The sequence below is a fragment of the Schistocerca americana genome, chromosome 6, assembly GCF_021461395.2.
Source record: "Schistocerca americana isolate TAMUIC-IGC-003095 chromosome 6, iqSchAmer2.1, whole genome shotgun sequence".
In the NCBI taxonomy this organism is placed as follows: Eukaryota; Metazoa; Arthropoda; class Insecta; order Orthoptera; family Acrididae; genus Schistocerca; species Schistocerca americana.
Window position 1 is genome coordinate 155,687,141 of NC_060124.1, and position 15,075 is coordinate 155,702,215.

Genomic DNA, 15,075 nt, shown 5'->3' on the forward strand with positions numbered 1-15,075 from the left:
GCTGCCATGTTGGAGGTGTACCTTGAAACAGAAGATATCAGGCGAATGGAGTGGCCTACCTGTTCTCCAGACCTAACCCCATCGAGCACGTCTAGGATGCTCTCGGACGACGTATCGCTGCACGTCTTCAAACTCCTATGAAACTGCAGGAACTCCGACAGGCACTTGTGCAAGAATGGGAGGCTATACCCCGGCTGCTGCTCGACCACCTGATCCAGAGAGTGCCAACCCGTTGTGCGGCCTGTCTACGTGAGCATGGTGATCATATCCCATACTGACGTCGGGGTACATGTGCAGGAAACAGCACACGTGTTTCGGGACAGTTTTCTCAACTTTACAAAAAAAAAAACCGTGGACTTACAGATCTGTGTCGTGTGTGTTCCCTATGTGCCTATGCTATTAGCGCCAGTATTGTGTAGTACCACGTTGCACCACATTGTGCAATTGTGCTTAATTTAAGAGCATGAGTGTGGTTTGTACACCAGCAATGGATTATTCACTGCTCCATCTTCTCTCCTCCCTGCTGTTGCTGGATGGTAACTGCTGGAACACGCGTCTGCACAACTTGTACTACTCGCTCACCGCCCTCTGCTGGAGGGATAGCCTTGTTTGTTGCGTGATTGTGAGGACACCATCCGATGACAGTTGCGTCTGCACCTGTTCAGTCACTACGTCCTTCGGCAGCAAATAGGGAAGCTGCACGTGGCGCAATATGTAACCGTGCTCATCTCGACGCCCTTCATGTTTTGTCTCTGGCACCACTCTTTCACCCACCACTTTTACCGTCAGTTCCTCCGGTTTGAACTGCAGGACGTCTAGATTAACCTTGAAGCCATCTTTGTTGTTCTGGATGGCAGATACGACAGAGTCACTAGCTGCCAAATGACACCATGGTCTGTAGTGACCAGACAGAGCAGGAACGAGAGACAGATGAGGGAAAAGCAAGTCGTCATGTATCAGCCCCAAGCCGAAGTGCTGGTCGAAGAATGACATCTGACGGTCGATATCAGCCAAAAAGTGGTGGATCATCGGTGGCAAAGCTTTCTTCACCAAAATTATTTTTGCCCTGTATCCAAGTGAAGTTTTGTTGTAGCAATCTGTTCTATTTCCATCGCTGAACCACAGGATAAATTAATCACGTGTATACAGATGGCAACACATGGATCTTATGAAACAGCCTATTAAAATCTTTAATATTCCTCACACCAATGCGCTAAACCACAAAGGGCTGGTTAGTTTTCAGATCTTCAATATTCTTATTGAAAGTTGTATTAGTCTTGCTTATACTAGGGTAAGTAAATTATTATCCGCAATTTAGTTATATTTTTGTTTATTTTGGTAGTACTGTCGTTTTACGTTGATGACGCATGCTTTGTTCATTTGTTGTTATATCTTTGCAATTTTCAAGCTGCTAGGTTAGTTTCGTTATCGCTGCCGTGCTGTTAATCATGGCCGCTCCGCTGTCTATTTGCACCAAAGAAGAGCAACATTCAGTGATCCATTTTTTGTGGTCGGAATGCGTATCAGAGGCAGAAATTCATCGAAGACAGTACAGTATGAGAACAGTGTTTTGCACAAAGGAGTGTCTACGAATGGATTGAAAAATTCCGAAATGGTCGCACAAGTGTTACGCACGATGAAGGAGCCGGACGAGCGTCTACTGCCACAAATGAAGAAACCATTGAGCGTTCACGCGAAATGATTCTCTTAGACAGACGATTAACTATTGACGAAGTGGCACATCGTCTGCAAATAAGTCACGATTCTACCTACGAAATCACCCACTACAGACTTGGGTTTCATAAAGTTTGTGCAAGATGGGTCCCAAAACAACTCACACAGTTGCATAAACTAACGCGCTTGGACATATGCAAACAACATTTGCATCGGTATGGTAACGAAAGGGACAATTTCTTAGACAGGATCATTACTGGTGACGAGACATGGATCCATCATTACGAGCTGGAGAGTAAATGGCAGAGTATGGAATGGAAACATCCAAATTCACAGTGCAAGAGAAAGTTCAAGAGCTAACCGTCAGCAGGAAAATTGATGCTTACTGTTTTCTAGGACGCACAAGGTCTAGTACTGGAACATTATGGGGAAAAGGGCACAACGCCGAGGATTGCTGTCAAAAGGTGTTGTGTTGTTGCACGACAATGCCCGTACGCATACTACTGCCCACACTGCTGAAACGCTCCAGAAACTCACATTTGAAGTACTGCATCATGCTCCGTATAGTGCCGATCTGGCCCCTTCTGACTATCACTTTTTTGGTCCACTCAAACAGGCATTAAGGGGCCGTCGATTTGCCTCGTACGAAGCAGTGAAAGAAGCGGTGCATTCCTGGCTCGCAGCTCAACCGAGAACCTTCTTTTATGAGGGCATCAGGAAGCTTGTATAACGATGTACCAAGTGCGTTGAAACGCAAGGAGACTATGTCAAAAATGATGTTCTTGTAAGTTTCCTATTTGATTACAATAAAATGATATGACTACTTTGCGGATAATAATTGACTTACCCTAGTAAATAAAGGATGTTAGTATTTGTAATGGTGGAGACAGGAACCGTTAAATTTCAAGCAATACCCTGCTATTGTCCACAAAATATTCTTCTCTTGGATAGTTGTGAATCAGAAATTTTGTTTTTGGTCTTCTTGTATTTTTATTACCCTTTTCCGTAGCTAAAAGAATACTGTCACGTTTGTTTGGCAAATGATATCTGTCTTCAGGTAGATGACAAGTAATCTTCTGATGATTTAAAATGTTCTCTTGTACAAACTAAAATTGGTTCCTTGCCAAATAAAGGAGAAAATAAGAAATAATAAGCGTATTAACATAGGACAGTTCTGTAAGTTTTTCCGGTTTTTCTTCTTGTGATACGTTGTTTTGTACTAAATAGTGACCTTCCACCTATCACGTGTGCTTCTCTAGAAAGCAGGATGACCAGCAGAAGAAGCAGACAGCACGTAAACAAGATGCAGTCTCTGCGCCAGCTACCTTGACAGATAAACAAAGGGTACAGACACGCTACGAACGCATCGAGTGAAAAGCAGCAGTAAGGAGCTATCTGGCTAAGACGGACCGCTGCGCAAATCTATAACTTCTTTACCTTGTCTGTAAATTTAACATCTTTTGTGGATAATGGGTTTGTTATTAACAGTGTAACGCGTGACAATGGTTCTCTTTTCAGTTTTAATGTTGCTTACTCTAGAAGAAGAAAATTTTTGTCTGTTTACATGTTTCTGCTTTTTGTTGTTGTGGTCTTCAGTCCTGAGACTCGTTTGATGCAGCTCTCCATGCTACTCTATCCTGTGCAAGCTTCTTCATCTCCCAGTACCTACTGCAGCCTACATCCTTCTGAATCTGCTTAGTGTATTCATCTCTTGGTCTCCCTCTACGATTTTTACCCTCCACGCTGCCCTCCAGTACTAAATCGGTGATCCCTTGCTGCCTCAGAACATATCCTACCAACCGATCCCTTCTTCTAGTCAAGTTGTGCCATAAACTCCTCTTCTCCCCAATTCTGTTCAATACCTCTTCATTAGTTGTGTAATCTACCCATCTAATCTTCAGAATTCATCTGTAGCACCACATTTCGAAAGCTTCTATGATGCTATTTATCGTCCATGTTTCACTTCCATACATGGCTACACTCCACACAAAAATTCTTTCAGAAACGACTTCCTGACACTTAAATCAATACTCGATGTTAACAAATTTCTCTTCTTCAGAAACACTTTCCTTGCCATTGCCAGTCTACATTTTATTTCCTCTCTACTTCGACCATCATCAGTTATTTTGCTCTCCAAATAGCAAAACTCCTTTACTACTTTAAGTGTCTCATTTCCTAATCTAATTCCCTTAGCATCACCCGACTTAATTCAACTACATTCCATTATCCTCGTTTTTCTTTTGTTGATGTTCATCTTATACCCTCCTTTAAAGACACTGTCCATTCCGATCAACTGCTCTTCCAAGTCCTTTGCTGTCTCTGACAGAATTACAATGTCATCGGCGAACCTCAAAGTTTTTATTTCTTCTCCATGGATTTTAATACCTACTCCGAACTTTTCTTTTGTTTCCTTTACTGCTTGCTCAATATACAGATTGAATAGCATCGGGGAGAGGCTACAACCCTGTCTCACACCCTTCCCAACCAGTGCTTCCCTTTCATGCCCCTCGACTCTTATAACTGCCATCTGGTTTCTGTACAAATTGTAAATAGCCTTTCGCTCCCTGTATTTTACCCCTGCCATCTTCAGAATTGCAAAGACAGTATTCCAGTCAACATTGTCAAAAGCTTTCTCTAAGTCTACAAATGCTAGAAACGTAGGTTTGCCTTTCCTTAATCTATCTTCTAAGATAAGTCGTAAGGTCAGTATTGCCTCACGTGTTCCAACATTTCTACGGAATCCAAATTGATCTTCCCCGAGGTCGGCTTCTATCAGTTTTTCCATTTGTCTGTAAAGAATTCGCGTTAGTCTTTTGCAGCTGTGACTTATTAAACTGATAGTTCAGTAATTTTCACATCTGCAAACACCTGCATTCTTTGGGATTGGAATTATTATATTCTTCTTGAAGTCTGAGAGTATTTCGCCTGTCTCATACATCTTGCTCACCAGATGGTAGAGTTTTGTCAGGACTGGCTCTGCCAAGGCTGTCAGTAGTTCTAATGGAATGTTGTCTACTCCCGGGGCCTTGCTTCGACTTAGGTTTCTGCTTACAATTAAATTAATACTAACGTAAAAATTTATTTTCTTGTTCAAATTATAATAAAGTATTCAAACTTTCATTAACCTATAGTTGATTTTTAAGAAAAAACCTACGACGTTTCTAAAAATTAATACATACCAGGGTTTTATGTACCCCAATGTGTCTTTTGCACTGTCGTTTACGGGGGTAAACCAGGGTGACGCTGGATTTTTGAGCCGATATGCACGACTTTTCCAATAAAATAACGAACAAATTACGAAAGGCCTTCATGGAGTGCGAGAGCCGTTGGTTGGAGCATTGAAGGCCCCATTTTTCAATCTAGAACAAAATTTCAAAAACTGCTTTGAAACTGGTGATACTGTCTAACGTAGTTCAAAATGGCTCTGAGCACTATGGGGCTTAACGTCTGAGGTCATCAGTCCCCTAGACTTAGAACTACTTAAACCTAGCTAACCTAAGGACACGACACACGTCAATGCCCGAGGCAGGATTCGAACCTGCGACCGTAGCGGTCGCGCGGTTCCGAACTGTAGCGCCTAGAACCGCTCGGCCACTCCGACCGGCCTAACGTAGTTCGTTGGGACATTTGAAAAATAGTTTTCAACAAAATGGCGGTACTCTGAAATAAAAAATCAACGTTTTCGACAAAAAAGTCGTTATAAAAAATGTGCACCAAAAGTCTAAACTAAAATATATCGCAAAAGTCTTACGTACAGTAGTATAACAAATGCCCACTCACAAGTTACAAAAAGGTATAAGGTAATTCTTTGTATACTCGTCTTTAGTGAGTTATAGCTTCCGCCAACTTGAAAAATGTTTAAATTTTTAATTTCTGTTTTTTAATATTGAAACTGAACAAACCTCTAATCGGTAATCCGGCAGTTGGTCTTTTCACGTCCGATGTCGAAACACTTTCATTTTGACGAAATTATATCGATTAACTGGCTTCCGCTTACCAATAGTAGCGTTTTCTGCACGATTGGGATTCCTTTTCCAACCTTTTCTACCTGTATAAATACGCTTGTTTGCATTTCCGGCATTCACGTTTTGCATCGTACATAGAACAAGCGAAATGACAACTTCAGTATAAGTGAGACAAGCACGTGCTTTCAGAGTGTTTACCATAAACGTATCATGTTACGAAGAGAAATCTTGTTGAGCATACTATTTTAGTTGATACTAATGCCCTCTGTGGTACTATGTTACATTAAAACTTGTTCCATAGACCATGAATATGACATTTCGTAATTATGTGGAACGTGTCAGTTTAACATAAGTTTTCTTTACACAGAATAATTAATTTTTTTTACATTTACTACTTCATATTTAAAAATTAATCTATTGAGTAGAAGGAGTTGCCATTCAGAAATTCTTTTATTTATTTTTAAATGTTGGCTGGCTATCTGTCAGACTTTTAACGCTATTGGACAAAGGACCAAAGATTTTTGTGGCAGCATAATTCACCCCTATCTGTACCAAAGTCAGATTTACCCAGAATAGTGAAGATCGTCCTTTCTTCTAGTGTTGTAGCTACGCATTTCGCTATTATTTTTGAATTGGGAGGGGTTATTAATAACGAATTTCATAAGTGAACATATGTATTGCGAAGGTATGTGTGTATCCCGAGTTCCTGAAATAAATGTCTGTAAGACTATCTTGGGTGGTCTCCAGTTCTGATTAAATGCTTTTGTGCAATGAATACCTTTTCTCTTAACGATGATTACCCCAAAATATGATGCCATATGAAAGCAGCAAATGCAAATATGCACAGTAGGATAATTTACCGATATGTTTATCACCAAAATTTGCAATCACCCTAATAGCACAGGTAGCTGAACCTAACTGTTTCAGTAGATCATCAATGTGTTTCTTCCAATTCAATTTCCCATAAATGCACACACCCAGAAGTTCTGAATATCCTGTCTTAGCAACAGACTTTCGTTTAAAGTCTATATTTATCAATGCTGTTATGCCCTTTACTGCACAGAACTGTAATCCTGTGTTTTCTGAAAATTTAGTGAGACTCCATTTGCAGAGAACTACTTAATAGTTTTCTGAAAGACGTTGTTTACAATTTCCTCAGCTAAGAAACTATCGAAACTCACTGGACTCCTGTTCGGTCGATAACTACAGTATTATAGAATTATATCAGTCGCATTTGAGCACACGGATACGCCAGACCCTCTGCAGTAAATCGCGACATTAACATATTTCAACATTTATGGCGTACTTTATATGAATGAATCTGAAAAGCAGACTCTCTAAGTAACATTTGAAGCCCATAAAAAATTAGACTCAATAAAATTTCTACCCTGTCTACCCCGAACCCCCTCCCCCTCTTGAGAAGTGTTAACGTTTATAGCTGCCGAATTATGACACCAACTTTTTTACCACAATTCGTAGTTTCTTCTACAGCACTGGAAAAGGTCTGCGAAAAGATCTTCGTCGCCATTAACATGTGTGACAGTCGACAAAATATTGAGAAGATAATAACGCTTCAAACTACTAACCCACAGTCAGGAGAAAAGTACCAGAACCGTCTGCCCTACTGTAGGAAAAGTAAGCAAAGAAAGGAAGATTAGGATTTAACGTCCCGTCGACACGGAGGTCATTAGCGACGGAGCACTGGCTCGGACTGTGTCAATGATGGGGTAGGAACTCGGCTTCACCATTTCAAAGGAGCCATCCGGCATTTGGGTGAAGCGACGCAGGGAAATCACACAAAATCTAAATCCGGATGACCAGAGGTAGACTTGAACGGTCGTCCTCCCTAATGCGAGTCAAGTGTGCTGACGACTGCTCCAACTCGCTCGGGAAGTGTAAGTAAACGCCTAACTCAGTTACGATTCGTGAATTGACTTGAATCGAATGCCAGGGTTGAGCTGTTGTAGAGATGAGAAAGTTACTTGTCAAACTATTTGGACTTTTAGAATCTATGTGGCAGTCGAAACATTGGAAATGGTTTTCGTTTATGGCAAATATCGCCGTACTGCTCCACCTGCTGTGTGGTTGTATGTTGAATGGTATCCTTCTCGTGCCAAGCATTACGATCTGTCATTGCAAACATTGGAAAAAGAAAAAAAATCAAGAAACTGGGTGTGTGAACAGTAAAACGTGCCAATCAAAAAACGGCACCTAATGGGGAAAATGAAACTAATATTTTAGCAGCTGTAACCCACAGTCCACATGTCCACAGTAGCTAGAATGTGGGAGTGTGAGCAGACAAAGGAGTGTTCTGTGGATGCTATATTGCAACGTATTTCTCACATTCTACAATTCCACTCCATCAACAGCTTCATGACAATTACTTTCTAATTCGATGGCAGCTCACCAAATGGTTACTACAAAAACTGTAAAGTATTCCATGTAGGATATTGTTTACTGATGCAGCATTGTTTCCAAGCTATGAGCAAATCAATCCTCACAATATGCACTAAAAGTCAGCTGAAAATCCACGCTGGCTAACAGAGGTGGATGAACAACGTTCTTCGTCTGTCAACGAGTGCTTCGAGCTTTTCAACAATTGCACTGTCGGTTCTTGTTTAACTGATTGAAGTTTAACTATCTGTCTAACAAACAACATATTGAGTGCGAAGTCGCAAGTTCAATCTTTAGTAAGGCCTGTTTGAAAGTGTTGTATTAACAGCTATGGCAGGAAAAATATTTTCTGCCAATGACCATGTGAATGAGAAGGGCGACAGAGAATGAGTGTCTGGGAGGTGCAGAGACAGATCTTTTATGGTATTCATGTATTACATGTATACATGTTACCGGTTTAAAATCAATGAAAGACGCAACTTGCTTACATAAAAAATCAATTGTATATGATACAGACTCTGATTACGAATGTAACTATTCAAACAATAAGAGTACTCACTTACATAAAAACACCATGGCAGGTTGGTCACGTAGGCCGATGTGCCCTATTTCAGTGGGCTGTTGTGCCACGTCACCATATTGGAATTATTTCAGTTCATTTACGAAAAGTTTTAAACATTTATCGCTGTAAGCATTGTCAAAGTAATCCTTAAACTTTTGACTTTAATCGTGTTACTTACTGGTTTAGTTTGAGCGTTGTCTTCGAGCACACAGAAAATATCTTGCGGAAGCAAAATTTCCTTTCACTAACAAGGAAACATAAAATGCGTGCCTATCCCTTCTCGACAGTTTACCTGCAACGATGTGCTTGTGGAAAGTAGACAGTATTGTTGCTGCCAATCTCCTTGGTCGATGGCTTATTCTGCTGGCAGTTCAACGAAATAATCCCGATAGGCCATCGTGCTCCCCTCGCCCCCCCCCCCCCCCCCCCCCCCACCCACTATATATGTGTACAAGACTGTTCTGGGATTACAAATTAAGAGGACTTTAACAGATTATACAGACAGAAGTAATTCGATATATAAATGATCTTTTCTTCATTCTCATAAATACTTCCAAGGTAAACTATAGCAATAACTGTAAGGTCAATTTCCAAAACCAAATAAAATTTAAAAAATAGGTTTAAATATTGCTACTGCGTTATTTAGCATCAGAATAACAAGGCAGGAAGTAATCCAAATGTTACTAAAGAAGTTCGAACTAGTCTTCTCACGCGCACTGATAGGTTCTGGTATTGTATCTACCACTAAATACAACTAAAGGCAGTAATGGAACAGCTAATCCGCGAGAGATTTTGATAAATTTTACGACACTGCAGAATAGCTCAGAGCAAGCTAAAGCAACAATGAGATCGCTGAAGCTAGGGAAAGACGAATTTTCGTCGAGGGAACAGTCGCTGCAACTGTACTGAATGGAGAAGACCGGCAGTGGAAACTAAGATGGCTGCAGCGGAGATGGGGAGGTCTCAGCGTTTTGGCGCGGCGCCATATCTCTTGGTAAACAGTTGCCGGTATTGACGTCCGGTAAGCGCCACCTCGAAATCGGAAATCAAGCGCCAGCTGCTTAACCACGTCCATAATAATCAACTCACAGGTTTCTGCTAGCAGTAGGTATAAAACCACCCGCCTTTCTCTGGCCTTGGTATACATCCATCAACGTTCCTTCATTACCCTAGACCTATATTACATCGCGAGGACACTATTTCTTATCTTCTTCCTCCGATGTTTTGCACAATAATTTGCACCGCGAGGAAAAGTAGAGTGAAAACGAATTCCTGCGTGATTTTGTGTTGTTGTTGTGCATGAACAGTAAAATAAAGAAAATTGAAAAAGGACTCTATAATAAGGTACCAGAATGTTAATTTAAATTTTCGTGTCCTGCTTCTTTTCTCATTTGTTTGACTACTTTGCCGTTTACAGCCTAACTTTGGCCTGCAAACTGTTACATTTGGTTATATTCATGATCAAAAAGGACACAGCAGTTAAGTTTGTTATTTTCAGTGTGTTTTCTGTCTCGCACACGCAGTAATATTACTTTAGTCGTGTCACATATGTTCCCAGTCTTGTATTTGGTTGCGTGGGTCACTGTATGAAACCCGGCCACGGTGGCCGAGCGGTTCTAGGCGCTTCAGTCCGGAACCGCGCGACTAGTAAGGTCGCAGGTTCGAATCCTGCCTCAGGCATGGATGAGTGTGATGTCCTTAGGTTAGTTAGGTTTAAGTAGTTCTAAGTTCTAGGGGACTGATGACCTCAGATGTTAAGTCCCATAGCGCTCAGAGCCACTGTATGAAACTGTAGTTGTTGTTGTGGTCTTCACTCCTAAGACTGGTCTGACGCAGCTCTCCATGCTACTCTATCCTGTGCAAGCTTCTTAATCTCCAAGTACCTATTTCAACCTACATCCTTCTAAATCTGCTTAGTGTATTGATCTCTTGGTCTCCCTCTACGATTTTTACCCTCCAACCTGCCCCCCAATACTAAATTGGTGATACCTTGATGCCTCAAAATGGTTCAAATGGCTCTCAGCACTACGGGACTTAACATCTATGGTCATCAGTCCCCTAGAACTTAGAACTACTTAAACCTGACTAACCTAAGGACATCACACAACACCCAGCCATCACGAGGCAGAGAAAATCCCTGACCCCGCCGGGAATCGAACCCGGGAACCCGGGCGTGGGAAGCGAGAACGCTACCGCACGACCACGAGATGCGGGCTTGATGCCTCAGAACATGTGCTACCAACCGATCCCTTCTTCTAGTCAAGTTGTACCACAAACTCCTCTTCTCCCCAAATCTATTCAATACCTCCTCATTAGTTATGTCATCTACCCATCTAATCTTCAGCATTCTTCTGTAGCACCACATTTCGAAAGCTTCTATTCTCTTCTTGTCTAAACTATTTATCGTCCATGTTTCACTTCCATACATGGCTACACTCCACACAAATACTTTCAGAAACGACTTCCTGACACTTAAATCTATACTCGATGTTAACAAATTTCTCTTCTTCAGAAACGCTTTCCTTGCCATTGCCAGTCTACATTTTATATCCTCCCTACTTCGACCACCATCAGGTATTTTGCTCCCCAAATAGCAAAAGTGCTTTACTATTTTAAGTGTCTCATTTCCTAATCTAATTCCCGTAGCATCACCCCACTTAATTCGACTACATTCCATTATCCTAGTTTTGCTTTTGTTGATGTTTATCTTTTATCCTCCTTTCAAGACACTGTCCATTCCGTTCAACAGCTCTTCCAAGTCCTTTGCCGTCGCTGACATAATTACAATGTCATTAGCGAACCTCAATGTTTTTATTTCTTCTCCATGGATTATAATACCTACTCCGAATTTTTCTTTTTTTTCCCTTTACTGCTTGCTCAGTATACAGATTGATGAACATCGGGGAGAGGCTACAACCCTGTCTCACTCCCTTCCCAACCACTGTTTCCCTTTCATGTCCCACGACTCTTATAACTTTCCTGTACAAATTGTAAATAGCCTTTCGCTCCCTGTATTTTACCCCTGCCACCTTCAGAATTTGAAGGAGAGTTTTGCAGTTAACATTGTCAAAAGCTTTCTCTAAGTCTACAAATGGTAGAAATCTATCTTCTAAGATAAGTTGTAGGGTGGCTATTGAATACGTGTTCCAATATTTCTACGGAATCCAAACTGATCTTCCCCGAGGTCGGCTTCTACCAGTTTTTCCATTCGTCTGTAAAGAATTCACGTTAGTATTTTGCAGCCGTGACTTATTAAACTGATAGTTCTGTAATTTTCACAACTGTCAACACCTGCTTTCTTTGCGATTGGAATTATTATATTCTTCTTGAAGTCTGAGGGTATTTCGCCTGTCTCATACATCTTGCTCACCAGATGGTAGAGTTTTGTCAGGACTGGCTCTCCCAAGGCTGTCAGTAGTTCTATTGGAATGTTGTCTACTCCCGGGGCCTTGTTTCGACTCAGGTCTTTCAGTGCTCTATCAAACTCTTCACGCAGTATCATATCTCCCATTCCATCTTCATCTACATCCTCTTCCATTTCCGTAATATTGTCCTCAAGTACATCGCTCTTGTATAGACCCTCTATATACTCCTTCCACCTTTCTGCATTCCCTTGTTTGCTTAGAACTGGGTTTCCATCTGAGCTCTTGATATTCATACAAGTAGTTCTCTTTTCTCCAAAGGTCTCTTTAATTTTCCTGTAGGCAGTATGTATCTTACCCCTAGTGAGATAAGCCTCTACATCCTTACATATGGCCGAGCGGTGCTAGGCGCTTCAGTCCGGAACCGCGCGACTGCTACGGTCGCAGGTTCGAATCCTGCCTCGGGCATGGATGTGTGTGATGTCCTTAGGTTAGTTAAGTTCAAGTAGTTCTAAGTTCTAGGGGACTGATGACCACAGATGTTAAGTCCCATAGTGCTCAGAGCCATTTGAACCATTTGACCAGTATGCCGAAGCATAAGGCAACAGTACAACGGTATCTCTCCAGATTCTAATCTGACGATCGTGGTGGTGCTCGCAGACTCGGGATTTGTCGGTAGGAACAATGGCCGTCGTTCACTGCACTATTGCCAGCGCGATCGCCTTTGGCATTGACTAAGTGGTAGACGCAACAATGGACGCCTTACGGTCTCTGCTGCAAACATCGTCGAATGGTACACGCGGACACTGCTTACCTATTGTTGCGCAACAGACCGAATTTGTTGTGATATGCTTTGTGATGTGGCAGAGCGGTCCATCGCTGCCACGCCCACAGTATTCCTGTAGTGGTGCAACGAGGTGGGTCCAGCGATTACACATCCGCGTCACAGTAGCTTGGTTCCGATTTCTCCGAAGGGCAGTCCGCAATCCCTATAGGCGGCTTACGCGAAACAATAGAGATGTATAAGCCAACAGTCTCTCACCACTGTCTCCAGACTCTAATGTGACCATCGTGGTGGTCCAGTAGGTTCATATGGCCGTCTGTTTCCTTTTTGCATAGAGCCTGCAAGTGGCGCTACTGACAAATTTCACCTGATTTGAAAGTTTCCTTCAGGGTGTTGGATTTTGGGTGGCCAGCTGTGCAAATGATTTTCAAGGGGAATTTTACGTGCCCGTTCGACAAGGAGGCCGCAAATATGTCTCGTGCAATATACGTTTCATCGACATGTTTTAATAGGGACAGTAAAAAACGAAGAACAAGCAATGCTACAGCAGCGACAACACCCCCCTGGCCCGCGCTGACTGGAGTGCTCCCGCCATGCAATGGCTCTGAGCCCTACGCGACTTAACTTCTGAGGTCATCAGTCTACTAGAACTTAGAACTAATTAAACCTAACTAACCTAAGGACATCACACACATCCATACCCGAGGCAGGATTCGAATCTGCGACCGTAGCGGTCGCTCGGCTCGAGACTGTAGCGCCTAGAACCGCACGGCCACTCCGACCGTCCCCGCCATGCAGCACCGCTGCTCAGTGTTGCTGGAGTACTGTTTATTCTTCGTTTTTTACTGTCCCTGTTAATAAATATCGATAAAACGAATATTGCACAAGACTAATTTGGGAGCAGTCTTCACGATGAACACGTAAAATTGCGTTCTAAAATTCATTTTGTTTGTTATGCCATACAAACCTGCGCTTTCCGTCGACGCTGGGCTCCGCGTGATAGATGCGATGAGCAGGTTTGTTTGGGATGACGCCAGCTTCACATTGCAAAAACGAACTTGCAAAAATCTGCCGAAACACCAGAGAAAATAAACCTAACGACTCTTAGGAGGTACACAGTACATACATCGATCAGGCAGAGCATTATGATCACCGACCCACTATCGATATAAACCAGTCCAGGCGATAGTAGCTTCACCAGGCGAGGAATGATTGCTAGTCAGACACAAGGAACGGTGCTTGTAGTATCAGTGAGCGTGCTGTCCGTGTGTAGAATGGGGAAGGCACGCGATCTATCTGAGTCTGACCGAGGGCAATTTCTGATGGCCCGGAGGCTCGGCACGAGCATTTCGCCAACTGCACAGGATTGTCGGTTGTTCGAGGAGTGCTGTCGTGAGTGTCTTCAACATGTGGCGAAACCAAGGTGACACCACGTCCAGAAGTCGTAGGGTTGGTCACCTACCCCTCATCACAAATGTCGGACGACGTAGGTTGGGGAGACTGGTAAAACAAGAAAGGCGGCCATCTGTAGTGGAGTACAGGTGTGTCTGAACACACAGTGCATCGGGCATGAGCCGCAGCAGGCGACGACCCATGCATGTGCCAATGTTAACACCACGACATCGGCAACTACCACTGAAATGGGCACGTGACCATCGTCACTGGACCTTCTTCACCACGCCCATATGAGGGCGGCAATCCGTAGTCTTCCACGGAACAGCTCATTGACACCTGTACTGCGGGACGGAGACAAGCTGGCGGCGGCTCCATTATGCCCTGGAAACATTATCGTGGGCATCGATGGGTCCAGTGAGCTCGTCAAGGCACCGTGACGGCCAACGGGTATCTTACACTAGTTGCAGAACACGTACACCCCTTCATGATTATCACTCTTCCCGACGGCAGTGGCATTTCTCAACAAGATAAGTCGCCATGTCACAAGGCCAGGAGCGTGACGGAGTGGTTCGAGGTTCAAATGGCTCTGAGCACCATGGGCCCCTAGACTTAGAACTACTTAGACCTAACTAACCTAAGGGCATCACACACATCCATGCCCGAGGCAGGATTCGAACCTGCGACTGTAGCAGCAGCGCGGTTCCAGACTGAAGCGCCTAGAATGGCTCGGCATTAGCGGCCGGCATGGTTCGAGGAACACAGTGCCGAGTTCCAATTCATGTGCTGGTCCCCAACTCGTCAGATATGAACCCTATCTAACACATCTTGGATGTGATTGAACGTAGCGTCAGAGCTCATCGCCCCCTCCCCAGAATTTCCGGGGATTAGGTGACTTGTGTGTGCAGATGTGGTGCCAACTCCTTCCAGCAACCTAAGTAG

The 15,075-nt window shown here is 43.1% G+C and overlaps 1 protein-coding gene across 1 annotated transcript in view; it reads right to left on the reverse strand.

The window, feature by feature from the left end:
- Positions 1 to 496: 496 nt before the first annotated feature.
- Positions 497 to 15,075, reverse strand: part of LOC124620021 — an 85,916-nt gene continuing 71,337 nt past the window's right edge. Inside the window, 2 exon segments of the mRNA XM_047146687.1 lie at positions 497 to 618; positions 621 to 1,097. Coding sequence (XP_047002643.1) covers positions 497 to 618; positions 621 to 1,097 — 599 coding nt within the window.